Raw genomic sequence first — 26,219 nt, 5'->3', positions numbered from 1 at the left:
GAGTGACTAATCCCCAGGACCAGACGGTTTCCATCCCAGGGTTTTAAAGGAAGTAGGTGAGCACATTGCAGATGCCCTAACTATAATCTTTCAAAGTTTTCTAGATTCAGGAACTGTCCCACTGGATTGGAAACTTGCACATGTTGCTCTGCTTTTTAAGAAAGGAGAGAGAGGGAAACCAGGGAATTATAGACCAGTTAGCCTAACATCTGTTGTGGGGAAAATGCTGGAGTCTATAATTAAGGATAGGGTGACTGAACACCTCGAGAATTTTCAGTTAATCAGAGAGAGCCAGCATGGATTTGTGAAAGGTAGGTCGTGCCTGACAAACCTGATTGAAGTTTTTGAAGAGGTGACTAAAGTAGTGGTCAGGGGAATGTCAATGGATGTTATTTATATGGACTTCCAGAAGGCATTTGATAAGGTCCCACATAAGATAAGCTAAGAAAGAAGCCCATGGAATCGAGGAAAAAGTACGGATTTGGTTAGGAAGTTGGCTGAGCGAAAGGCGACAGAGAGTAGGGATAATGGGTAAGTATTCACATTGGCAGGATGTGACGAGTGGAGTCCCGCAGGGATCTGTCTTGGGGCCTCAATTATTCACAATATTTATTAATGACTTAGATGAAGGCATAAAAGTCTCATATCTAAGTTTGCCGATGACACAAAGATTGGTGGCATTGTAAGTAGTGTAGATGAAAACATAAAATTACAAAGCGATATTGATAGATTAAGTGAATGGGCAAAACTGTGGCAAATGGAATTCAATGTAGACAAATGTGAGGTCATCCACTTTGGATCAAAAAAGGATAGAACAAGGTACTTTCTAAATGGTAAAAAGTTAAAAACAGTGGATGTCCAAAGGGACTTAGGGGTTCAGGTACATAGATCATTGAAGTGTCATGAACAGGTGCAGAAAATAATCAAGAAGGCTAATGGAATGCTGGCCTTTATATCTAGAGGACTAGAGTACAAGGGGTCAGAAGTTATGCTGCAGCTATACAAAACCCTGTTAGACCGCACCTGGAGTACTGTGAGCAGTTCTGGGCACCGCACCTTCGGAAGGACATATTGGCCTTGGAGGGAGTGCAGCGTAGGTTTACTGGAATGATACCCGGACTTCAAGGGTTAAGTTATGAGGAGAGATTACACAAATTGGGGTTGTATTCCCTAGAGTTTAGAAGGTTAAGGGGTGCTCTGATTGAAGTTTATAAGCTATTAAGGGGAATGGATAGGGTGGATAGAGATAAACTATTTCCACTGATTGGGGATTCTAGGAGTAGGGGGCACAGACTAAAAATTAGAGCCAGACCTTTCAGGAGCGAGATTAGAAAACATTTCTACACACAAAGGGTGGTAGAAGTTTGGAACTCTCTTCCGCAAACGGCAATTGATACTAGCTCAATTGCGAAATTTAAATCTGAGATAGATAGCTTTTTGGCAATCAAAGGTATTAAGGGATATGGGCCAAAGGCGGATATATGGAGTTAGATCACAGATCAGCCATGATATTATCAAATGGCGGAGCAGGCACGAGGGGCTGAATGGCCTACTCCTGTTCCTATGTTCCTATGTTCTTACAGCCTTGGTCCAAACATGGACAAAAGAGCTGAATTCCAGAGGTGATATGAGAGTAACTGCCCTTGACATCAAGGCAGCATTTGACCAAGTGTGGCACCAAGGAGCCCTAGTAAAATTGAAGTCAATGGGAATCAGGAGGAAAACTCTCCAGTGGCTGGAGTCATACCTCGCACAAAGGAAGATGGTAGTGGTTGTTGGAGGCCAATCATCTCAGCCCCAGGACATTGCTGCAGGAGTTCCTCAGGGCAGTGTCGAGGCACAACCACCTTCAGCTGCTTCATCAATGACCTTCCCTTCATCATATGTCAGAAATGGGGATGTTCGCTGATGATTGCACAGTGTTCAGTTGAATTCACAACCCCTCAGATAATGAAGCAGTCCGTGCCCGCATGCAGCAAGACCTGGACAACATCCAGGCTTCGGCTGATAAGTGGCAAATAATATTCGCGCCAGACAAGTGCCAGGCAATGGCCATCTCCAACGAGAGAGAATCTAACCACCTCCCCTTGACATCCCCCACCATCAACATCCTGGGGGTCACCATTGACCAGAAACTTAACTGGACCAGCCAGATAAATACTGTGGCTGCAAGAGCATTTCAGAGGCTGGGTATTCTGCGGTAAGTGACTCACCTCCTGACTCCCCAAAGCCTTTCCACCATCTACAAGGCACAAGTCAGGAGTATGATGGAATACTCTCCACTTGTCTGGATGAGTGCAGCTCCAACAACACTCAAGAAGCTCGACACCATCCAGGACAAAGCAGCCTGCTTGATTGGCACCCCATCCACCACCCTAAACATTCACTCCCTCCACCATCGGCGCACAGAGGCTGCAGTGTGTACCATCCACAGGATGCACTGCAGCAACTCACCAAGGCTTCTTCGACAGCACCTCCCAAACCCACGACCTCTACCACCTAGAAGGACAAGGGCAGCAGGCACATGGGAACAACACCACCTGCACGTTCCTCTCCAAGTCACACACCATCCCGATTTGGAAATATATCGCCGTTCCTTCATCATCGCTGGGTCAAAATCCTGGAACTCCCTACCTAACAGCACTGTTGGAGTACCTTCACCACACGGACTGCAGCGGTTCAAGAAGGCGGCTCACCACCACCTTCTCAAGGGCAATTAGGGATGGGCAATTAATGCTGGCCTTGCTAGCGACACCTACATTCCATTAACGAATAAAAAAAACATATTACCTAACGTATTTTTCTGTTGAATTTTCAAAGGGAATAAATAACATAAAGTTAGCAAACTGTTATTGCCTTATTTGGAGGTATAGGGTGAGAATTTAAATGCTTAACAGAGCTAAATAGATAATGAACCTAACATCGGCATAAGGTGAACCCAAACAACTAGAAGTATTTTTTATTAATAAAAGCAGGATAACAGAGGCTCTGAAATTCTCTGGGGCTAGCGAAGGCATAAGCTCGATTTCCACCTGCAACGTCTGGATAAGGAACAGAACCCGGTTTCACCAGGATTCCGCCCCATTTCGACCAGCCCCTTAAATTTCAGGTCGGGGAGCTGTGAGTGGATTTTCCACTCAATGGATGTTATTCCCAAGAAATTCCACCTTTAAAGGCCTCAGTGGAATTCATAACAGTTGAGACCCGCCGTGAGTCCCTTTGAAGCCTTCTGAAGGTCTCAAATCTTCACTGGAATGTGATAATCGATCCTTGTCTAGTGGCAAAATGGCTTCAGTGGAAGCTGAAGACTGAACAATTTTTTTCTTAGGCCCAGTTGGACTTGGGGGAGCTCAGGTGGAGTGGCTTGTCACCACTCAGCCTTACAAGGGTGGATCGGGTCAGACACCGCTGATGTACCCTTGTACGCAATAGTGGCCCACCCTCACTGTGTAAATGACTCTGACCCTGGGATTTGGGATTTGCTGTCCAGCTTGGAGATAGGATGGGTGTGGGTTCCATTGATTTACAAGAATGTTGCCAGGGCTTGAAAATTGCATCTATGAGGAGAGATTCGATAGGCTGGGGTTGTTTTCCTTGGAGCAGAGGAGTCTGATGGGACACTTGATTGAGGTGTACAAAATTATGAGGGGCCTAGATAGAGTAGACAGGAAGTACCTGTTTCCCCTAGCGGAGAGTTCAAGAACTAGAGGACGTAGATTTAAGCTGATTGGCGGAAGGATTAGAGGGGACATGAGGAAAAACCTTTTTACCCAGAGGGTGGTGGGTGTATGGAATTTGCTGCCTGAATTGGTGGTAGAGTCAAGGACCCTCAACTCTTTTAAAAATACCTGGACCTGCACCTAAAGTGCTGTAAGCTGAAGGGCTACGAACCGGGTGCTAGAAGGTGGGATTAGAATGGGCACCTGGTTGTTCTACGAGCCGGCACGGACATGATGGGCCGAATGGCCCCTTTCTGTGCTGTATCTTTTCTATGGTTCTATGGTTCTGCCGCACTTGCCCCAATGGAATGGGCCCCCACAAATTTAAAGGCCAGAATCTTTCCTCTGACTCTCGTCTCTTGTGCATTCCCCACTCTTTTCAGACCATTAGTGGTGGCCATGCCTTCAACCATCTAGGTTCGACGTGCTGAATGCCCTCTGCCTCTATACCTCCCTCTGGTCCTTTAAGACTCTCATTAAAACTCACCTTTTTGAAGAAGCTTTTGGTCAACCCTCTTAATATCGCCTTCTTTGGCTTGGCATCCATTTTTGTCCGATTATGTCTCTGTGAAGCATGTTGGGATGTTTTTCAATGTTTAAGATGCTATAAATATGCAACTTGTTGTTACTGTTGTTGTAAATTTATTTCTGTCACTCTTCACGTCTGATAATGTGCAAGCCTTCCTACCATTAGGTTTTCTCTACTTTAGTGCCCAATAATCCAAATTAAATTTAGGCTATGACTGTTAATTGTATCCATGTGATTTATATCAATTAGTGTTAATTGTATTCAGGTGGTGCATATCAATTGGGAACTCTCTTGTATCCGTTTATAAGAGAGCTGATCTCGAGTGGTAATGTCGATCTCTGTGAACAAAGGCTTGAAGCAACTGATGACTAGGCTCTAGTTTTCTATCCTTCACTACTTGGCTATCCAGTTTATAACAATGACCATTTAACTTTTCTCAAAAAGTGATAATTCATTGTCACATAATAAATGTATCAGTTGCATGTATGCAGGTAACTACAGTGAGCTCTCCTCAAAATTTCCAGAATTTTATTTGCACACTAATGGCTCTTCTGTGGCATTGGCCCAGAATTTGCTTGGAAAATAACAGCGAGTTCACGGTGCATGCCGTTATTAGAGGACTTTAGAGGCTAGATTAGAGGAGGTATCTGCATGTAGTAACACATTGAGCCAGTATCTGAGCTGATGCTTGCAAGAGTCAGATCAAATGATAGTGAATTTTCCAGAAGGCTGGGCTGGTCTTCCTCGACCTGCATGGATGAGAGCAAGGACTGCATGGAGGATGGGCAAACTGCCCATGGCGCTGTGGTACAGGAGGCCATTCAAGTGGGGGGAGTGAAAAGGAATGTGGTAGTGGTAGGAGACAGTATAGTCAGGGGGATAGATACTGTTCTCTGCAGCCACGACCGAGAGTCCCGAAGGCTGTATTGCCTGCCCGGTGCCAGGGTTAAGGACATCTCCTCATGGCTGGAAAAGAACTTGAAGCATAAGGGGGAGGATCCAGTTGTAATGGTCCACGTAGGGACCAATGACATAGGTAGAACTAGGAATGATATTCTGCTAAGACAGTTTGAGCTAGGATCTAAATTAATAAGTAGAACCTCAAAGGTAATAATCTTTGGATTATTACCTGAGCCATGTGCAAATTGGCATAGGGACAAACAGATCAGAGAGTTCAATGCGTGGCTCAAAGAGTGGTGTGGGAGGAAGGGGTTTTGATTCATGGGGCACTGGCACCAGTACTAGGGAAAGAGGGAGCTGCTCCAATGGGATGGGCTCCACTTAAACTGGGTTGGGACTAGCGTCCTGGCAAATCGAATAACTAGGGCTGTAGATAGGGCTTTAAACTAAAAAGTGGGGGGGGGGGGGTCAGGTGAGGGGAAATTTAGAAATCTAATGAGAAAAGTTAAGACAATAGAACAGTGTAGTGACTTGGGTAAAGATAAGCAGAGTGTGGCAGGAAGGGACAGACAGTTTACCAATAACAGTGCAACAACAAGTAAGGTCAAAGCAGGAAAAAATGGTAAAAAGTCAAAATTAAAGGCTCTTAATCTGAATGCATGGAGCATTTGTAACAAGATAGATAAATTAATTGCACAAATAGATCTAATAGCCATTACAGAGTCATGTTGCAAAATGACAAAGGTTGGGAACTAAATATTCCAGGGTGCATGATATTTAGAAAAGACAGGCAGAATGGAAAAGGAAGGGGTGTAGCCCTAATAATAAAGGATGACAGAAGGACAGTAGTGAGAAAGGATCTTGGCTCAGAGGATCAGGAATTTGAATCAGTATGGGTGGAAATAAGAAATAACATGGGGCAGAAAACACTGGTGGGAGTAGTTTATAGGCCACCTAATAGTAGCTATACCCTTGGACAGAGTATTAATCGTTAAATAATAGGAGCTTGTGACAAAGGTAATGCAGTAATCATGGGGGACTTTAATCTGCATATTGACTGGGCAAATCAAATTGGCAAAGGTAGTTTGGAAGACGAGTTCATGGAATGTATTTGAGACAGGTTCCTGGAGCAATACATCATGGAACCAACCAGGGAACAGACTATTTTAGATCTTGTATTGTGTAATGAGATAGGGTTAATTAGTAATCGCACAGTAAAAGAACCTCTGGGGAAGAGCAATCATAATATGATAGAATTTCACATTGAGTGTGAAAGTAATGTACTTAAGTCAGAAACTAGAGTCTTAAACTTAAATAAAGCCAATTACATTGGTATGAGGGGCAAGTTGGCTAAGGTAGATTGGGAAAATAAACTAAAGGGTTTGACAGTTGAAAAGCAATGGCAAACATTTAAAGAAGTATTTCAATATTCTCAACAAATATACATTCTATTGAGAAATAAAAACTCCATGGGAAGAGTGATCCACCCATGGCTAACTAAAAAAATTAAGGTAAGTATTAGATTGAAAGAAGAGCCCTATAATGTTGCCAAGAAGAGTAATAAGCCTGGGGATTGGGAGTGTTTTAGAAACCAACAAAGGACGACCAAAAAATTGATAAAAAGGGAGAAAATAGAATATGAAAGTAAACTGGCAAGAAATATAAAAATGGATTGTAAGAGTTTCTACAAGTATGTAAAAAGGAAGAGAGTAGCAAAAGTAAACATTGGTCCCTTAGAGGCCGAGACAGAAGAAATTATAATGGGGAATCAGGAAATGGCAGATGCATTAAACAAATATTTTTATCTGTCTTCACAGTAGAAGACACAAAAAGCATACCAAAAATAATGGGGAACCAAGGGGTAAATGAGAGTGAGGAACTTAAAACAATTAATACCATTAGAGAAAAAGTACTTGAGAAACTAATGGGACTAAAAGCCAACAAATCCCCTGGATCTGATGGCCTACATCCGAAGGTTCTATAAGAGTGGCTGCAGAGATAGTGGATGCATTGGTTGTGATCTTCCAAAATTCTCTAGATTCTGGAAAGGTCCCAGTGGATTGGAAGGCAACAAATGTTACCCCGTTATTCAAGAAAGGAGGAAGAGAGAAAACAGGGAATTACAAGCCAGTTAGCCTGACATCAGACATCAGAAAAATGCTGGAATCCATTATTAAGGAAGTGATAACAGTGCACTTAGAAAATCATAATATGATTAGGCAGAGTCATCATGGTTTTATGAAAGGGAAATCGTGTATGACAAATTTATTTGAGTTTTTTGAGGATGTAACTAACAGGGTAGATAAAGGAGAACCAGTGGATGTAGTATATTTGGATTTTCAAAAGGCATTTGATAAGGTGCCACATAAAAGTTTGTTACACAAGATAAGGGCTCATGCGGTTGGGGGTAATATATTTGCATGGATAGAGCATTGGTTAATGGACAGAAAACAGAGAGTAAGGATAAACGGGTCATTCTCAGGTTGGCAGGTTGTAACTAGTGGGGTGACGCAAGGATCAGTGCTTGGGCCTCAGCTATTTACAATCCATATTAATGACTTAGATGAAGGGACCGAGCGTAATGTATCCAAGTTTGCTGACGATACAAAGCTAGGTAGGAAAGTAAGCTGTGAGGAGGACACAAAGAGACTGCAAAGGGATATAGATAGGTTAAGTAAGTTTTTTTTAAAATTTGTTCATGGGATGTGGGCCAGCATTTATTGCTCATCCCTAATTGCCCTTGAGAAGGTAGTGGTGAGCCGCCTTCTTGAACCACTGCAGTTCCTATGGTGAAGTTTCTCTCACAGTGCTGTTAGGTAGGGAGTTCCAGGATTTTGACCCAGCGACAATGAAGGAACGGCGATATATTTCCAAGTCGAGATGCTGTGTGACTTGGAGGGGAACGTGTAGGTGTGTTGTTCCCATGTGCCTGCTGCCCTAGTCCTTCTAGGTGGTAGAGGTCGTGGGTTTGGGAGGTGTTTGGTGAGTTGTTGCAGTGCATCCGGTGGAAGGTACACACTGCAGCCATGGTGTGCCAGTGGTGAAGGGAGTGAATGTTTAGGGTGGTGGGTGGGGTGCCAATCAAACAGGCTGCTTTGATGGAGAAGTGGGCAAGAAGGTGACAGATGAAGTATAATGTGGGGAAATGTGAGGATATTCACTTTGGTAGGAAGAATAAAAAAAAGAATACTATTAAATGTTGGTGTTCAGAGAGACTTGGGTGTCCTCGTACAAGAAACACAAAAAGTTAGTATGCAGGTTCAGTAAGCAATTAGGAAGGCAAATGGCATGTTGGCCTTTAATGCAAGGGGGTTGGAGTGCAAGAGTAAGGAAGTCTTGCTACAGTTGTACAGGGCATTGTTGAGACCTCACCTGGAGTACAGCGTACAGTTTTGGTCTTCTTATCTAAGGAAGGTTATACTTACCTTAGTGGCGGTGCAATGAAGGTTCACTAGATTAATTGCTAGGGTGAAAGGATTGTCTTATGAAGAGAGGTTGAGTAGAACAGGACTATACTCTCTGGAGTTCAGAAGAATGTGTGGTGATCTCATTGAATATGTAAGATTATGAGGGGGCTTGACAGGGTAGATGCTGAGAGATTGTTTTCCCTGGCTAGAGAGTCTAGAACTAGGGGGTATAATCACAGAATACGGTGTCGGCCATTCAAAACTGAGATGAGGAGGAATTTTTTCCACTCAGAGGGTTGTGAATCATTGGAATTCTCTACCCCAGAGGGCTGTGGATGCTGAGTCATTGATTATATTCAAGGCTGAGATGGATAGACTTTTGGACTCTAGGGGAGTCAAGGGATATGGGGATTGGGCGGGAAAGTGGAGTTGAGGTTGAAGATCAGCCAGGATCTGATTGAATGGCAGAGCAGGCTCAAGGAGCTGTATGGCCTACTCCTGCTTCTATTTTTTTATGTTCTTATGTACTTACAACTGGCTGAGGGGAGTCGACATTTTCAGCAGCTGAAATGAAAGAGAGGGTCAGCTTGTGGTGTGAAGGGAGAGCAGAGAGAAAGAAATGGGTGTTGAAAGCATCTGCAACTTGTCATGCAGAGTGTGTGTGGTGAGGGACAAGTCAGAAGAGAAACAGAGGTATGAAGAAACCCTGTGTAACACCTCCTCCAGTGTTGCCAGTGCTATGACCCCCACTCTGCCCCTTTGTGTAGCGCTGGCTCCTGTGGGGTTCAAAACCCCTTTTAAGCAAAGACATTTGGAAACCTGCGAACACAGTAATGTAGTGTTCTCTCAAATTCTGTATATCCTTCAATGATGCTGATGGCATTGGAGAAGTATGAATTTTAGGTTCAAAGACACTGTACTGCGGATAGATATCTAGATTATTAAATAAATAAGCTAGATGGATAATATTGAGCTTAAAGCATTGTCAGGCTTTCGAAACACAAGCTATTCAACACAGCAGGGGGTAATGTAAGAAAAGGCAACAAGGGCTGACATCAAAGGCTTCGGATCGGGAAAGCAATGATAGATGTGAAAAAAGCATGGGCCTCTCATTCCTATCTGGGATTTGTAAAACATCAAATAGTATTGCATCCAGCATAAGGTCAAATCGTATAAGGAATGGATTTGAAACCACTGAAGCAATCAAAATTGGAGACATCAGGACCATTAAGAAAGTCTGTGCTTAGAAATGAAAGTGGCTATCTCTACATGAAAGGCCGTAAACAGAGATAGTAAAGATATGTTCCAGGGTTCGAGCACATGGTCTTTTCTACATTAAAGGGTCTCCAGTCACATGATCAAAGCCTAAACTTTCAATCATTGAAGTATGTTAATGATTGAGGCCCATAGCAACAGGGAGCAATTGGACAAAAAGAATGACATTCCCCAATCCAACGTCCTATTGGTAAAAAGAATATAAAAAGACTTTGAGAGAAGAACAGCTTCTTCACACAGCAGTCACAAGGAATGCACACTACAGTCGAACATCACGGAAAAAGAAGAGGACCTCGTGGACTGAGGAGCTGAAATACTCTCAGGTCTCGATGAGCAAAATCCTTGGTTTAAAGGTTGTATATGTATTAATGATTTGCCTGATGTATGTATGAATTGTTAAATCATTACATAATAATGTTGCGGATTATTAAGTATAATGGGGTTTTATAGAGGAAAGTTATATGTATGGTTTGATTTTGCTTTATGAATGCTCATAGGAATTATATCATCATTAAATAATTATTTTTGATTAACCTGAATGAGGGTGACTTTCTTTGCTTGATTATTCGTCCAATTCCAAGAATCACAGGAAATAAGGCATACCCTACACTGCATGCCTGGATCATTAAAATCAGCAGGCAGCATGAACATTGCGTGCTGCCCGCATACACGTTAACAGTTGCATGCAGGGTGCGCTCTGCCACCTTCACTCCCGATTCTGGGTGCATTTGGATTTCTAGGCCATGTATATTTTGCAAGCATTTCAACAAATCTTACTCTCTGTTGTTATGTTTTTTGGTCACACTTTTTGTGTCCAACTTTCCCATTGTAAATTCCTATGTTCGCATTGTCCATTCAGTTTTCCTCTGTCAGTGCTACAGCAGCTGACGTGCATCCTGCTCCTGCCATCATATCATTAGCTCCAGAGAATTACCAAATAGGGTTTGCTGCTTATTTCCTGGGTACTTTACTGAAATCTTTCCTGAATTTCCTTATAACAAGTCCAAATCATCTATATAAACTGAGAACAAAAAACTGGTCCAACACTGACCCTTGGGGTACCCTGTTTCTAAGCCTTCTCTAGTCTGAGCAACAATTATCTATCCTAACTCTTTGCTTCATGACAACCAACCAAATTTCTATCCATGTTGTGCCATTTCCTCTTATACCAGATGTATGAATATTCCTAACAAGCCTCCAGTGAGACACCTTGGAGTAGATTTTCAACTTGCTGCTCGAGCTTAAAACTGGCATTGAAGAATGGCTGTCCACTATAGAAACCATCCAATTTTCATTTCCGTTGATTTCAAGTAACTCATCCATCCACTTGTTTACAATATTCAGTCCTGCCTACTACCTTTCACAAAAAATACTCCCCTGCCTTGCCACTTCCCCCATCCTATTAGCACAGGAACTGACATGTTCCAGAAATAATTGCTCACCTCAATCTATAGCCATCTCTATAATTTACAATCTCACTCCCTACCAGAGATTTATTTAACTGCTTTCTGAAACAATTACTTGGACTGTTTCAATTTCTGTTTCTGGGAATCTATTTCATAAAATTTGTAAGTGTGATTGGATAGCGATTAGAAAGAGGTGATGTGACCAAATCAATAGTACAGTGGAACAGATTTTCCTGTTGCTGCGCCTGGTTGTATTGTATCTCCTGGATACAGCACGTAATGCACAGAAAACCGGGAGGGCTCCCTTACAGTCAGGTGATCCTCGCTGCCTGGCTTTCCTCTGAGTGCTGCACCCAGGGAATCCAATACATTCAGGTGCAGGAACAGGAAAATCTGCTGCATTTGCTCATCTTTGAAACTAAAGCCTCACAAAATAGGGTGTTTTAATGAAGGACGAGATTGATTTTAACTCTACCCGCCCAGTGGAAAACTGGTGGGTGAGCAGTTAAAAACATTCAAGTTCCTTGCCCGCTCAGATCCGAACCATTTCCAACCTGCTGAGTTTTGCATGCGGATGTGGCACCTGCCTAAAGCAAGCCTCACAAATTTGTGCAAATCGAGATCTTATTATGTCAGTAGGGCCCCGATGCAGTTTTAACTGGAGCCTGAACAAGGAAGGCGCTGCAGCTTTCCAGACTAGGCAGAAGGAGGTCTGCAGCTGGTCTGACAACAGAAGAGGCCCTTCTGGTAAGTCTAAAACTTTGCTTTGTGGGGCCAGGAGAAACAAGACTGCTTCTCCAGGGCCCAAAAGGAAAGTCGCAGCCTCCCCTGCCCCGGATAACTCCCCCTTCCCTCCCACGAGACCTTCCCAAAACCCCCTCCCCATCACTTACCTGGAAGCTGGCGGGTGGTGAAGAGCATGCCAATCTTTGCCTGCCAGCAACCATTCTGTGGTAACCTACCTACATCAGCAACGGCAACTGAAATCTGGTGCAATAAATAATCTAACTACAAAATGACTGTGATTAGTGTAGAATATATGGAAAGATACAGAGTTCACCAGGAAATTAAACTGTCTTCATATCACTGTAGATTCTCCTTTTTTTTCTTTATATAAGCTATGTTATTTCCTTCAGGTAATTAGACTAAAACTGATCAGTATACAATGCAAAAAATTTACTGAGAACCCTATAGTCAAGAACGAACCGCTTAGCTCTGCCTGCTCATCCTTGATGAATCTCCAGTTCAGTAAAAGTTCAAGTCAAAATTAATTCAGTGATGAGTCATCATTAAATCCTATTTTAGTTTGAAATAAGAACTGACTATCAGTTCCAAATTAAACCCTTACATTAGTTATACAGATTAAACTATTCATTGATTGCACAAATAGATAATTCACAATAAAATGGAACATTCATTAAGATTAGACAAGGACAGAAAAGATCAATTAATGTGTTGTCAAGCACAGATAAATAGTTACCTGATTCAAGCTCAGCATTTAATACAAAATCCTGATCCAAGCACAAAATGGTTCCCAATTATCTTTTTTTAATGCACTATTAACTAAATATACACAATGCAATGCCAACTTTCACTCAGTGACAGGAACATATTTTAGAAATGTCATCAGTTTTGAACAATAAAAAAGTACATACATTGAATGTGTATAATGTTGTCTGTTGCTAGCTTACATTGTACATTTAACTTTTGATTACAACAGCACCCAATTTGATTGAATTAATTACATAGAATGTACAGCACAAGCCATTCAGCCCAACAGGTCCATTTGTAAGAACTAAAGCTGTTAATACAAGAATATGGCCAAGCACCTAATTCACTCTTTACACATGACCTTTGTTATTCTGCAGATAAGTTACTCTTTACCTGATTTCAATTGTAGTTTCCTGAGGCTCTGCTGCTGCAGAGCCTTGCTAGGTGCAAGTCAGAGATATGGCTATAACATCATAGCACTGATTCTAGAACCCATGCACCATGCCAGCGAGCATTGCAAAGTTACCACTGTGGTTCCTAGTTGCATATTCACAAAGTTACCACTGTGGTTCCTAGTTGTATATTCACAAAGTTACCACTGTGGTTCCTAGTCGTATATTTACAGGCCCAGTCTGTTGCAGAAAGAATGGGATAAAAATTACAATTACTGCAAAAAAATTACAGCCTGCCCAGTGGAATTGCTAAATGCACCATATGGCATAGCACTGAGCCATTGCAGACTAAGAAAATCCTTTGGTTTTCTGTTACTTTTAAGGTAATGCAATCATTAATTTTAATGTATTGCAAAAAGATACCTTATTTTCCTCATTTTATTGTGATGTAACTTTTTTATTCTACTCTTGGAGATTAATCTATGCAATTAAAAGGAATTGTTGTATACATTAGTGCAACTTAAGGTCAATTGGAGTTTCACTGTGTTAACAGTACAATGGTAAATTTAGTGATCCTGTGGACCCAGTGGGGAGACACATACATGTTACATCGTATATGGTACATCAAATCATAATGCATGCTTTGTGTCATACTAAACTTCTTAAATGCTATAATATAAATCCTAACAATTGCTGTTATATTTACAAAACTTATTTAACCCATTTATTATATTCCAACACCACATAAATGGTATGCTATTTTAAACCAAGAACCGAGTGACTTTCTGAACTAGGAATATAGTGCTAGAATATTTCATTCAAAAATAACTAAATTAAAAATAGGCCTTTTCATGAGTAAACACATCTTGTTAATGTAATATTAATAGTCAACAGCAATCTTACAGAAATATTAATGACAATATGCATTATAAAATATTGAAGCATACTATTCAGGAACGACTGATCGTTACAAGACATTATTAGCTTCAATTTATACATACTAGTAACTATACACAACTGCTCAAGGGAGTTAGTTTAACAGAATAAAATTATCAACTCATACAGAACATTAATTTACAGTAAGCAGATGCTTGGAAGAAGTGCAAGGAAGACAATGATTTGTCTGTACCAGACCATTGTTTGTAAGTATTGCAAAGACTTTCCAGTTAATTAACTTTTATCGTTTTTCCTATAACAAGAGTTTTGTATTGATTTACTATTTATTCACTGTTAGAATCCTGCCCTTTTACCTGTTGGCATGGAATCCCATCCAGAAAGTCATGATAGAGGTCTCTTTTCTCTGATAGCAATGAAGTGGCCTAAGTGAAATAAATTAGGGCACTCTCAATCCACTGTCAAATGGATGCAAGACTGCACCACAAAAGTGCTTTCAAGTTCAGCATAATTGGTACTAATTCAACAGGCCAGGAAAGGCCTCAAGGAGATGTAGTGTGGGAAATGAAAGTTAGCTGGTTAATGAAGGATGTTCTTCAGAGGTTGTAGTTTCTTTACACAGTGAGATTGATGTAGGTGGAATTTTGATGTGTTTGATGCTGCCTTTGAGTGCAAAGTGGGAGTATACTGCATATTCCAGTAATCTTCTCAATGTAATGAACATTATCACTAAAATAAAGTTGAGGAACTAACCTTTTTTGCACACAATATTTAAATGTGTAAAGTCCATCACTTCATCCAACACTGTTAGGTAAACTTTTGCACTGACCATGATAAGTATAGACATACCAGGTAGAAAAGCCACAGTAAGCTTTTCTTAAAATAAAATATATACACACATATTAAAGACTTATTTTGCGGTATTTGTAAGAAGTAGGAGGCCAGGTCTTGACTACAGCAAACATTACCTCTCTAACAGTTCGTGGGAAGAGATAAGAATTGTAGCGAGCGTAGAGTACAGATAGTCAGGAGACCGTAGAGGAGTCACCAGTATGAACAGAGCTAGTTAAGGATGGTTAGGGACAAGAAGGGAAGGCCATAACTGATAGCCATGGTTTCTCTGATAGAGAGAATAATGAACAAGAAACAGATGAAAAAGACGTATTGAAAGAGATTAACTAATGAATGTTACTTTACTTGGTGACATAGTAGACTAGCAGACTCACTTATTAACTAGACGTGGGTATGATGCTTTGACGTAATAGCATCACGATAGAGGACATGATTAACCCTATTAAGGTATGACACACAGAGCTCCTTAGGGGCTTCGACTTATTCTTGCTGAGGATAGTATCTGCAGTCAAAACAACACACCATGCACATTGCTGCCCATGATGCCAGGGATGCCCTCATCTCTAAAAGGTTCTCTTCATGAGATGTGCAAATTGACGACTTTGAAATACTCACGCTGTCTGGAACAACCACCACCAACACCCGCCCCCCACCCCCCTACTTTGCACAAAACACTCCTTCATTCATGTATTCACCCATTGCACATGTGCCTAATGGATAGCATCATGTCTTGGCATTCATGATGAAGCACATGAAAGGGCAAATTCACAAAAGGGTCTCAATAATGACCAAAACCTGGCAGTGGTGGTGATAATGATTAAATTTAATGTGCTATAACAAATAAAATATATAAATGAACAACATAACAACTCATCAAACACCCCTGTGCATACTCTTGGTGAATTACAATTGCTTTGCCTTTCTTTCTATCACTTCTACATGGTGTATCTCTATAGCTTCAGCATTAGTGGCAGGTTGCTCAGATCCCTGCCCTGACTGCTGAGATGCCCTTTGGGTTTTGGAACCTATAAGGGCCCCGCCAAGGTCTGCTCTACCAGCAACTGTGCAGGGGCAGACTTGGCCATCAGGAGAGGAGGCAGCATTGCGGGTACTGGTTGAGGAGGGGGCAACAGGTGAGACGTGGGAGCACTTTGAGTGGAGTCCCCACTTCCATGTCCCCTTTCGCCATCATCCCTCTCCTGGGCCAGCGCAACATCACTCCCACCACTCTGCTGGCCACCAGGTTGGTGAGCAGATGTGCCGTGTTATAAGGCCACGGCTAAAGTATCTGCCTGTTTAAGGCGGCAGACACGTTGGCATCCAGAGTCCACACAGCCGTTGTCATGGCCTACATGGACTCATTTGAGAGCCGTGCTTGAAGCTCAATGGAGGCCACCATTCTCTCCATCACAGACATTCTCGCACTTACCTGCGCCACCAATCCACTAGCAATGGAGTTGGACTCCTCCATCCTCCCCGCTATTGTGGATTGTGTGCGTGGCATTTTTTCCATTACCTTGCAAAATTGCTGCTGAACCTTGATCGTTCTCCTTCTCAACAATGTCCCCCAGGGTTCAGCATCTATGTCTAGCTGAGCAGATCTTGGAGAGGAGTGCGCCCTCCGGTGCAGACTCTCCACAGCTGCCCCTGCCACCAGTGTCTGCTTGTGCTCACCTGTGAGAGGTGAATCATCAGGTGACAACCCAACTAACTGTCTAACAGGACTCGCCAAAGTGCTAGTATTTGCGCTGGTACATGGCTGTATGTCCTGTGAAGGTGCACCCTCAGAAGGAATGAGCTCCTCTGAAGAATCACTTTCTTCCATTTCTGATGATTCCTCGTGAAGGCGTAAAGGCCCTGGAAGACAACTGAAAGCGATATTAAAGATTCATCGCAAAAGTGACAATCTTTCCAATGGCCATACTGAGGTCTGGCACAGTTACATCATTGATAAAATCAATGCATCATGTGTGTGAAAGATGTTAAAATTCTGTTACCAGCCATCTGCAGGTTGTCAGTCTCTCCATCCCCGATGGGTAGGCATGTGACGTCCAACTTATTTCCATGACCTCCTCCTCCACATCTGTCACCTCTCCCATGCGTTTTGTGCTCTCTTCTACAAGGGGATAAAGAACAGACCTGTGAGTGACTATGGATGCATTGCTTTGGGTGAGACTGACCATGAAAGAGATGCATCAGATGGTGACTATAAGACAGACACTACATGTTGCATCAGGGTTGGGGTAGGTAGCAGTGGTGGGTGAATAAATGGGCAGCTGAGGAAGTGCATAGAATGTGAAGGATGGTTGCTGCTGCTGACACTTAAATGGGTGTGACTAGTTATGTGATGGGGTAGGCGAGCCAACACAGAGTGACAGGGACTGTGCTTCCTGCACTGAATCCAAGATTTGGACACTGTGTTCCTGCTGCTCACCTCTAGCCAAATATTTATGGTTACAGAGCCAGGTTTCTTCCTGCCATCAATTGGAAACATTACCTCCCTCCTGAATCTCACTGCAGCCAGCAGTACATCCAGGGAGGCATCACTAAATCTACGGGCAGCCTTTGCTTTCCTGGACTCCATTTCTCCTTCAAAATCCATTCTTGGACTGGCCCTTTAAATAGTGGGCTTTAAATCGGGTCACTCCAAGCTGTGCACGATAGGCCCGCTGCACAGCTTGGAGACGCAAAACCCGGAAGCAAAGGTAATTGACTGCAATCGAGATACGATCACAGATTTAAACGCACTCACTTTGCCTCTGGGTTCCATCCACTCACTGACTTCCCGCCGCCATGCTAAAATCATGGCCCTAATCTCTGTGTTTCTTTGCTTCTCCAAGAAGGTATGGGGGGGAGGTATATGGGAAAAGAGTGTGGCAAAACAACAGGGGGAGCACATGTGGGGCCTGATGTCCCTTTTTCATTCTAAGTACATATAACCAATATCAGCTGTACAGTTTTAGGTAGATCCCCTTTGGAAATTAAATAGGCTTTGCCTGTCTTCTGAGTTTTTTTCTTGAATTCATTATTGCTATGTAATGCAATACATTAAAATGTATGCAAGATAATTTGGTAAAAATTTACGTACCTTAAAAGTGACAATCCAAGTGTTACATAGTTGTCATCATTGGTAATTGAACATTAGCATGACTTCATGTACATTGTTTGGTTTGCATGTTTCTATTTTTTTTTGTAATTACTTTTTCATTTATTTTGTATTTTGGCCTCTTTTTTTCCTTTGCTGGGCTGAATTTGTGACTGTCTGAAGCATATGTATCCCTGTACAAACAATTCACTAGCTAAATTTAAAAAAATGTTTTTCACAGATTTATGATTGCCATTATTCCAAAAGACCTCAGTGCTGAGCAACAATTATTATAGTGTTAATGCAAATGAATAGTTAATTAGATGTTATTTAGCAGTATAATGCAAATGCCATTGAGAGTATTGATCCTGAATGTGTCCTAAAGTGGCAATAACTAATGTCATTATCTTGTTTACGATAAGACTTTCATGATGTGATTAGAGGGTGTACAGCTGACATTGTTTGCTTTAAATAGATCTTTCATATATAAATAAGAGTTTATGCAATTCCTACTAGATTTTGACTGCCACTGACTCACCTGGGACAGTGGGGACAGTTCCAACCAATATTTAGCAGGAGCTGTTGTCATTTTCCTGATGCTTTTGAAGTCCTGCTCCCTAACTGATTGTGAGATCCATCTCATTTCCCTCTTTATCTCTTGCTGCTTCCCACATAGCAATGGGGGTGTTGTAGGAAATCAAATGAAAAGAAAACTAGTGAATAAGTAAAAAAAGAGAAAAAGAAGTAAGAATGAGGAAGAAGAAGAAAAAGTTAGGGAGCAAGAGCTGAAAATGAGGGAGGAGTGAAAGATGAAATTGAAATAAGAGAGAAGAAAGTGAGACATGAAAGTGAGGGAGAAAAGACTGAGGAAAAGAGCAAGAAAAAGAAGTGGAGGAGAGTATGTAAGAATCAAGGAGAAAGAGAGAAAGAGACACAGAAGTGAAGGAGGAGAATGAGAAACAGAAGTGCAGGAAAAGGGTGAGCGAGAAGCAGCAGTGAAAAGAGAAAGGTGGGGAGGGGCCTCGATTTTAACCCTCTCCGCCTGGCAGGAACGGAGTAGTTGAAATCAAGGGAATTCACTCACCGCCCTGTTCCCGCTGTTAACTGACTGAGCATGATTTTAACAGAGCAACTAACTCCATTCTGAAACGCCCTCGCCAGAAACCGGTAGGTGCCTGATGAATATATTTAAATCAGGGTCCTATGATGTAATTGGGACTTTGAAGTGATTTTAACATCACTCCTGTCCTACCCAGTGGCCAATCCGCTCAGTAATACCTTGTTGGATTGGCCCCAGAAACTGACTGACACGACATAGCAAAATTTAAAGGGCTACTCACCTACATTCATTTAAGCGAATAGGATCTCTGTGTTTTTTCTGATTACTGCATTGCTAAGGCATTTCGGAGCATGAAGATTGCTTCTTTTTCATTTGTTTGCCTTACTCACCCTGACTAAGAATTTTTAGCATAACACGGGTGCCATTTTTGCTTCTTTTTTCTGGATGGACAAACAATTGGAGGACAAGCAGCAGCAGCAGTAGGCTCAACAAACAGGACGAGCAGCAGCTGGACTTTTTAGAGCACAGCAGGGTGAGGGGGCTGCTTGCCAAAGGCCTTACCCAGCACGCGGAGTCTTTAGGCCGAGTCACTTTCCTGATCATCTCAGACGAGCAGTGCGTCAGGAGGTTGCGCCTCACCAGCCTCGCTGTTACAGATCTGTGCAGCATCCTGCAGCAGGACATGCTGCCTGCTGGACCAGGGGGCCATGCTTTACCAGTGGCTGTGAAATTTTTGCCTCAGGCTACTTCCAGGTTGCTACAGGACACATCACCCGCATCTCCCAGTTTGCAGTGCATGGGTCACCAATGCCCCTTAACCAGAGCCTATCAGTACATTACTTTCTCAATGGACAGCAACAGCCAGAATGAAAGAACTCTGGAATTTTCAGCACTGGCCGGCTTCCCTCGTGTTCAGGACATCATTAACTGCATGCATGTAGCTACCAGGGCACCAGAGGATGAGCCAGGGGTTTTTCCCAACAGTAAGGGGTGTTGTTCCATTGACGTCCAACTGGTATGTGATCACTGCCGAAGGATCATGCAAGTCTGTGCCAGTTTTGCTGGCAGCTGCCATGAAGCTTTCATTCTGAGGCACTCAGCCATCCCCCCAGTATTCCACCCCTCCAGGAATGTCAGAAGGGCGTATACCTGCTAGGGGACAAAGAGCAGCAAAGGAACATCTTTGAACACACCATTGGCATCTTGAAGCTAAGGTTCCTGTGCCTTGATTGCTCTGGGGCTCCCTACAATATGCCCCAGACAAAGTGGGTCGTATCATAATAGCCCACAAAACATGGCTGTGCAACGAGGACTGAAGTTGGAGCAGGCACAGCAACAGCAAGAGGCATCATCTAACAAGGAAGAATTGGATGAAGGTGAGGTAGAACTGGAAGAAGGACGGGCAGCACATTGCCTGGCAGCCAGACATCAGGTGCCTTGTAGCGCTTTCATTGACCTACTTAATTCATTCACCTTAAAAGTGACAAGAAGTTCCGCTGCATTAACAGTCCTTGTTACCTCTTCACCACTCCCTTCATTCTTCATTAAAGAACAGTGGAACCGTTCAGCCAACCTTTCTATCACTGAAATCCGGACAATGCAGATTAACTAACTACAGTGAAAAGAGACCATACACCAAACTTCCAAATGTTTTTTTAAAAACAGAAGATTGAAGTAAAATCTCTTAACACCCAAATGCTCAACCCATGGTGCTTTTTTTAAACAGAAAGTTTTGTCACTTTACCACCCCCATGAGGTGCTCCCCCAATGTCTACAGCAAAGCTGGTTGAAAGCTGCTGTTGCTCACAGGGGGATCCTCGAGATAACCGTGGCCGGCTATTCCAGTGTGCTCAAGATTGTGAAGGCCCGGCTGCAGGCTGCAGTACTTTAGTTTCTGTCAGGGCATTCTATCCCAGCTGGCTTTCGGGCACCATACTGGGTATTGGTTGAGGGGGTGAGAGAGCAAATGTGCTGACATCCTAAGAAAGATCAACACGTGCCACTGCTAATCCCATGAAGCTGGGTTTCATCACTTCCACTGATCTGTCGGAGGACGGATTGCAGAAGATGATGATTGCTTGAGAACCCCAATCCACTTGCTCCATCAATTTGTCCAAGGTGGACATCTGCCTCTCCAAGGCGAACATCTGTCCATCCAAGGCAGAACAGGGGTTTGAGCCCTGCGACTACATGGCAGCCATTTAAGCTTCCACTAAAACATCCACCCAGAGGCACTAACCAAAGTGGACACCAATGCTGTGAAAAAATACACCATAGTTTTGCTAATGCAACAGTAATGGATTTAATTTTGTGTAGCTGCAGAAGTTCAGTCTAAGGTTTAGCACTTTTTATAAGGTACTTTTGACTTGATAAATCCAAGAACGGTCTAGAATTCAAAAGCTGTGCGATTTAGATAATTCAGTACAAGGGTATGTTTTAGGATGGGTTTGGGGCTTGAGTTTAGGATTAAATGGTGTATTAACCATACAGTGCCGCTGCTGCCAGTGGGTCCAAATTTGGAGGAGGTCCTATAAAGCAAGTGAAGCAGTGCTGCAATATGAATGCTGACTCTAGCAATGCCAGCTGCCATTGGTCTTCTTGTAGTATAAATGTGGCATTAAACAGCATGCAACAATATGGAGCAAAGTTACAAAATGATCACGCGGTGTATAGTGTAACCTGTCTCTATAAATTCCATTTACCGTCTCTCATGTTGTATATTTCTCTCTTTAACTATATATGGCTGTGGGTCTGTACTTTCACTTCCTAACAAATATGCCTTTAGCTAAATCTTTGTCCAAAGCAGGCAATCTTCGTTCCCCACAGTAAGACCATGAACAAACAAATGCAAATCGACTCACTCACTACTGCTATTTATTGTGGTGTCATAGCAGCAGCTGCTCTCATCATTATTGTAACATTATTTTACCTCTCTGCTATAGAAATAAACATTTGCTCCTTTTTTCCTGAAACCAACAAAAACAGAACTACTGCCCCTTTATATTACATCACATGCTCTGAGCTATATTTTCAACTTTTTTATTTATTGTACAAGTTATTTGATGTAATGACAGACTACCTCTATCTCCTTACCTCCCCGATTCTTCACTTCCTCTTACAATTTGCAGACTTTTAAGCTCAGCATTATCTAATCACCACTTAATTTATCTATCTCATCTTCTCTCCTGCTCTTTTCAACCATAGTGGTGTCCTTCATTACAGGCCTGCCCTTTACCTAGGTTTACAGACAGCTGATCAATTATCAGAGGCAGGCATTTAATGAGTTCTGTTTGGGCAATGTGAACATATAAATCATAAAAACATTATTGCTTAATCTGAGCATTTTGCAGTTTTTAGGCATAAACTCTAACTTTGGAGTCAATTTTTAAAAATAAAATTTATATGCAGTTTCTTTTTTAATATTAATCTGAAGACCAGTAGATGCTGGGCAGTTGTCATCAACAAAAGGCTTACTCCCTGTTCTTATGTTGATTAAAGATCCTAAAGTTTAATTATAGCCTCATTATAGGTCTCTGGTTTCAGCCTGTAATCAGGTTACAACTGCAGCATGGGAATAACTCTCACTTCTTCAATAAGACCAGTAGCACAATTTGGGGGTAAATTTTAGTTTCAAATAGACGTACTAATGTGACTTCCTGAATATATTAATTCAGGTAAAAGCATCAAAAACAATGCATGGCTATGATCACACTGGCATTTGTTTTCAGAAATATTAAAGTCTGAAATAATTCATTCACTGCCTGTGAATATATGATGCAAAGCTCAGAAATCAAGGCAGGAAATTCATTACAAAAATCTATATTTCAAAAGGTAGGAATGACTAAAAATGAAAGTGTCAAAATCACAGTTATGATATTTCATAACTCTGATCTAAGGCAGGCAGCCAAACATCCTCAGTGACAGTGGTGAAGTCATTAAAGAATGGTTATAGTTTATTTAGCAGAGTAGTGAGACAGATTTATATACAAGTACCAAGCCTGTAACTATGACAAGTACAATCACAATTAAATTTAACGTGATTTCTTAAGTAAGCCATCAATGTTGAATCCAATCATTTGACACAGAATATGCACTACAAATGTCATTTATGAACACAGCATTAATGGATATTAATATTAAATATTTATTATTGACATAATGCTACAATAGTCTCCCAATTATTACTGCACTCACGCCTCGAGTTAAAATCACAGCTTGTGGTGCTGAAAAGGATAATTTGGTACCAATGTCTCATTTAACTTCACCAGACAAGTCAGGTAGACTTTAATGTCCTGACTGACCAACATTTATCCCTCAACCAACACCACCAAAACAGATTAACTAGTCAATTATATAATTTAAACAGAAAATGCTGGAAATACACAGCAGGCCAGTCAGCATCTATAAAGAGAAAAGACAGGTTATGTTTTTTTGGGTGTGTCCCGTTCATCGGAACTAAGGACTAAAAGATAGATAGGCATTTTTTTAAGGTAAAAAAAAGTGTAGAGGCAGAGAACCTACAAACACACCAATCACAGAGAGGGAGTGGGTAAAATGACCTGCAAACTGCTTAATAATGCAGTTAGGTGATATAAAACAACTTCAGTGAGATGATGCAAAAATATAAAAAGATCAAAGAATGTGCAAATAGTAGGGAAGGGGGAAGTGAAAGTGCATAAACTAGCAAAAGGCAAGTTTAGGATTTGCTATCAGGTAGTTTATCTTCACACAAAGAGTGATCAACAAATAGAATGGACTTCCAGATTTCTGAAATAATTGAAGAACCAATTGGAAGCTGAAATGGGGGGACTTTGGGGTCATTCTGGATGGGTCGAATGGCCTTCCTCTACTGTAATTATCTTGAGATCTGCTTCACTGACCTATGGGCATTTAGAGAAATGCCCTATTCAGTGCCCCTCAGCTCCAAAGAGGGAACCCTCTTTTGTAACACCTTACAGACTAAGACATCTATAAGCATCCTTAGCAGGAGCAGTTCTGCTCCTGTCTCTTCTTGCTTCCACCCTAGGGTTGCCAACTCTGGTAGGACATATTTCTGAAGGTTTTATCACACGACCTCCCGCCTCACCCAGTCAAACAGCCTTTTATACCATCTCCAATATTTTTAAAACTAATAAATGAAGGTGTTCAAAGAAAATGTATAAAAAACATTTTTTAATGCCTCTATGATTTTTCTCCCAGGTTGCTCGCAGCAGTCTCCAAGAGATAAATCTTTAATTCCTGGAGACTCCAGGACAATCCTGGAGGGTTGACAATCCTATTCCATCCTGAACTGCTAAAAGGAAGACTTTAATGTTGACAAGGTGAAGCTCTACTTTCACTGTAAACCTTTTAAAGAATTGCTACTTCACCAGATATCTTACCCTTATATCAGTGAGCTTATTTGTGCAGACAGTGTATGATAATTATTAAAATGAACTGACCTTGCAACATCACACAAGTTCTATACACAACTTGTACGTTAAATGTTGCCGTCCTGCTAGCACTATATTGGGATCAATTAATTGACACTTCAGTTCACTTTGTTTAATGCTGCTCCATGATTGACATGTTAAGTGCTAGTTTGAGTGCTGTTGGGTAATCATGATGGGCATAAAATTCCTCAGAGGTTCCATTGGTCTCCCACTGCAACCAGACCTCCACTGTTTCCAGGAGTTTCCTGGTTCCCTTGCTTGGGGCAAACAGACCCTGTCTCAGGTTACGCTGGGATTCAATGTATCAGTGGAAGCTGATATGCCAAGTGAGTGGGAGAGTACTGCCCTCTATAAGGGTAGATGTGGGCACCACTGGTGGGGTCCAAGCCAGGCAAGCAGCCTTTATTCCCTCGAAGATCAGCATTTTTTTTTGGCAGTTTGGTCACCTTTGCTCAGGGGACGATGGCTAGGGTTGAGGGGGTAGGCTTCTGTGGGGTCAGCATTGGAGGCACCATCCTGGGATAACCGCTGGGATTGTGAACTGAGGAATTTCAGGGCCAATGGATTTGACTTAAACGGAATCTACATGTGTTTTACCAAAAAATAAATTTTGGTTGCAAGAAAAGCATTCTGCAAATCACGTGTTAGTAATTAAGCAGCACCTTACATTATAACTGACAATGGCAGCACCTCAATTCTGACAGTGTGCAGCAGAAATCAACTGCCATGCAGTTTTGGAAAATTTCCAATGGATTTTCACAGCATTCTATTGGGACTGAAGCACTGCCGGTATCAGTAAAAATGTACTTATCACTTCAATGTAGTGAATGGAGCTGGTGGCCATTATTCCTTCATGCTTACTCCTTTTGCCACATTCCACCCAGACAAGCCTCAAGCAGCACAGTTTGAAAATCAGTGGTATATTTTACATTACTAACTGCTGGTGTTGTAATGGATTTTAAATGGTATTTGATTGTACAAGCAAATACACATAATGTTTTTGAAATGGTATTTGATTATATACGTGCTGTGTTTCATTTTACCTATCTAAGCCCAGCCACAACATCTCTAGCAATGGCTTCTCTTCCCACCTCCGCACTGTCACCTTGGGAGTCCCCGAGAATCTGTCCATGGCTAACTCCTCTTCCTCAGCTATACCGTGCCCCTTGACGGCATCATCCACAGACATGCGGTCAGCTTCCACATGTATGCTGATGACACTCAGCTCTAACTCTCCACTACCTCTGTGCTGTTAGATTGCTTGTCCGACACCCAATCTTGGATAAGCAGCAATTTCCTCCCATTGTCTTCAGCCCCCACTACAAACCTTGTACCCTTGGCATGACTCCACATCACTCCCCTGTCACTGTCTCATGCTGAACTAGATTTTAGTCTCCTATTTGACCTGAAGCTGAGTTCTCAATCCCATATTCTCTCCATCACAAGGCCTAACTACTTTTTTTTTTCTTTATTCGTTCATGGGATGTGGGCGTCGCTGGCGAGGCCGGCATTTATTGCCCATCCCTAATTGCCCTTGAGAAGGTGGTGGTGACCCGCCTTCTTCGTACCACTGCAGTCCGTGTGGTGAAGGTTCTCCCACAGTGCTGTTAGGAAGGGAGTTCCAGGATTTTGACCCAGCGACGATGAAGGAACGGCGATATATTTCCAAGTCGGGATGGTGTGTGACTTGGAGGGGAACGTGCAGGTGGTGTTGTTCCCATGCGCCTGCTGCTCTTGTCCTTCTAGATGGTAGAGGTCGCGGGTTTGGGAGGTGCTG

At 42.2% G+C, this 26,219-nt stretch overlaps 1 protein-coding gene across 1 annotated transcript in view; it reads right to left on the bottom strand.

The window, feature by feature from the left end:
* The window catches only part of LOC137335346 (sodium- and chloride-dependent neutral and basic amino acid transporter B(0+)-like), a 123,406-nt gene extending 97,775 nt beyond the window's left edge, over nucleotides 1–25,631 (bottom strand). The window contains exons 1-2 of the mRNA XM_068000680.1: nucleotides 25,486–25,631; nucleotides 16,295–16,733 (exon numbers count right to left, since the gene is read on the bottom strand). Of these exons, the coding sequence (XP_067856781.1) occupies nucleotides 16,295–16,733; nucleotides 25,486–25,631 (585 nt within the window). The remainder of the gene's footprint in view (nucleotides 1–16,294; nucleotides 16,734–25,485) is intronic.
* Nucleotides 25,632–26,219: the final 588 nt, after the last annotated feature.

The sequence above is a fragment of the Heptranchias perlo genome, chromosome 19 (genome assembly GCF_035084215.1).
Source record: "Heptranchias perlo isolate sHepPer1 chromosome 19, sHepPer1.hap1, whole genome shotgun sequence".
In the NCBI taxonomy this organism is placed as follows: Eukaryota; Metazoa; Chordata; class Chondrichthyes; order Hexanchiformes; family Hexanchidae; genus Heptranchias; species Heptranchias perlo.
The sequence above is the reverse complement of the archived record's forward strand: the minus strand, read 5'-3'. Positions and strand labels throughout refer to the sequence as shown.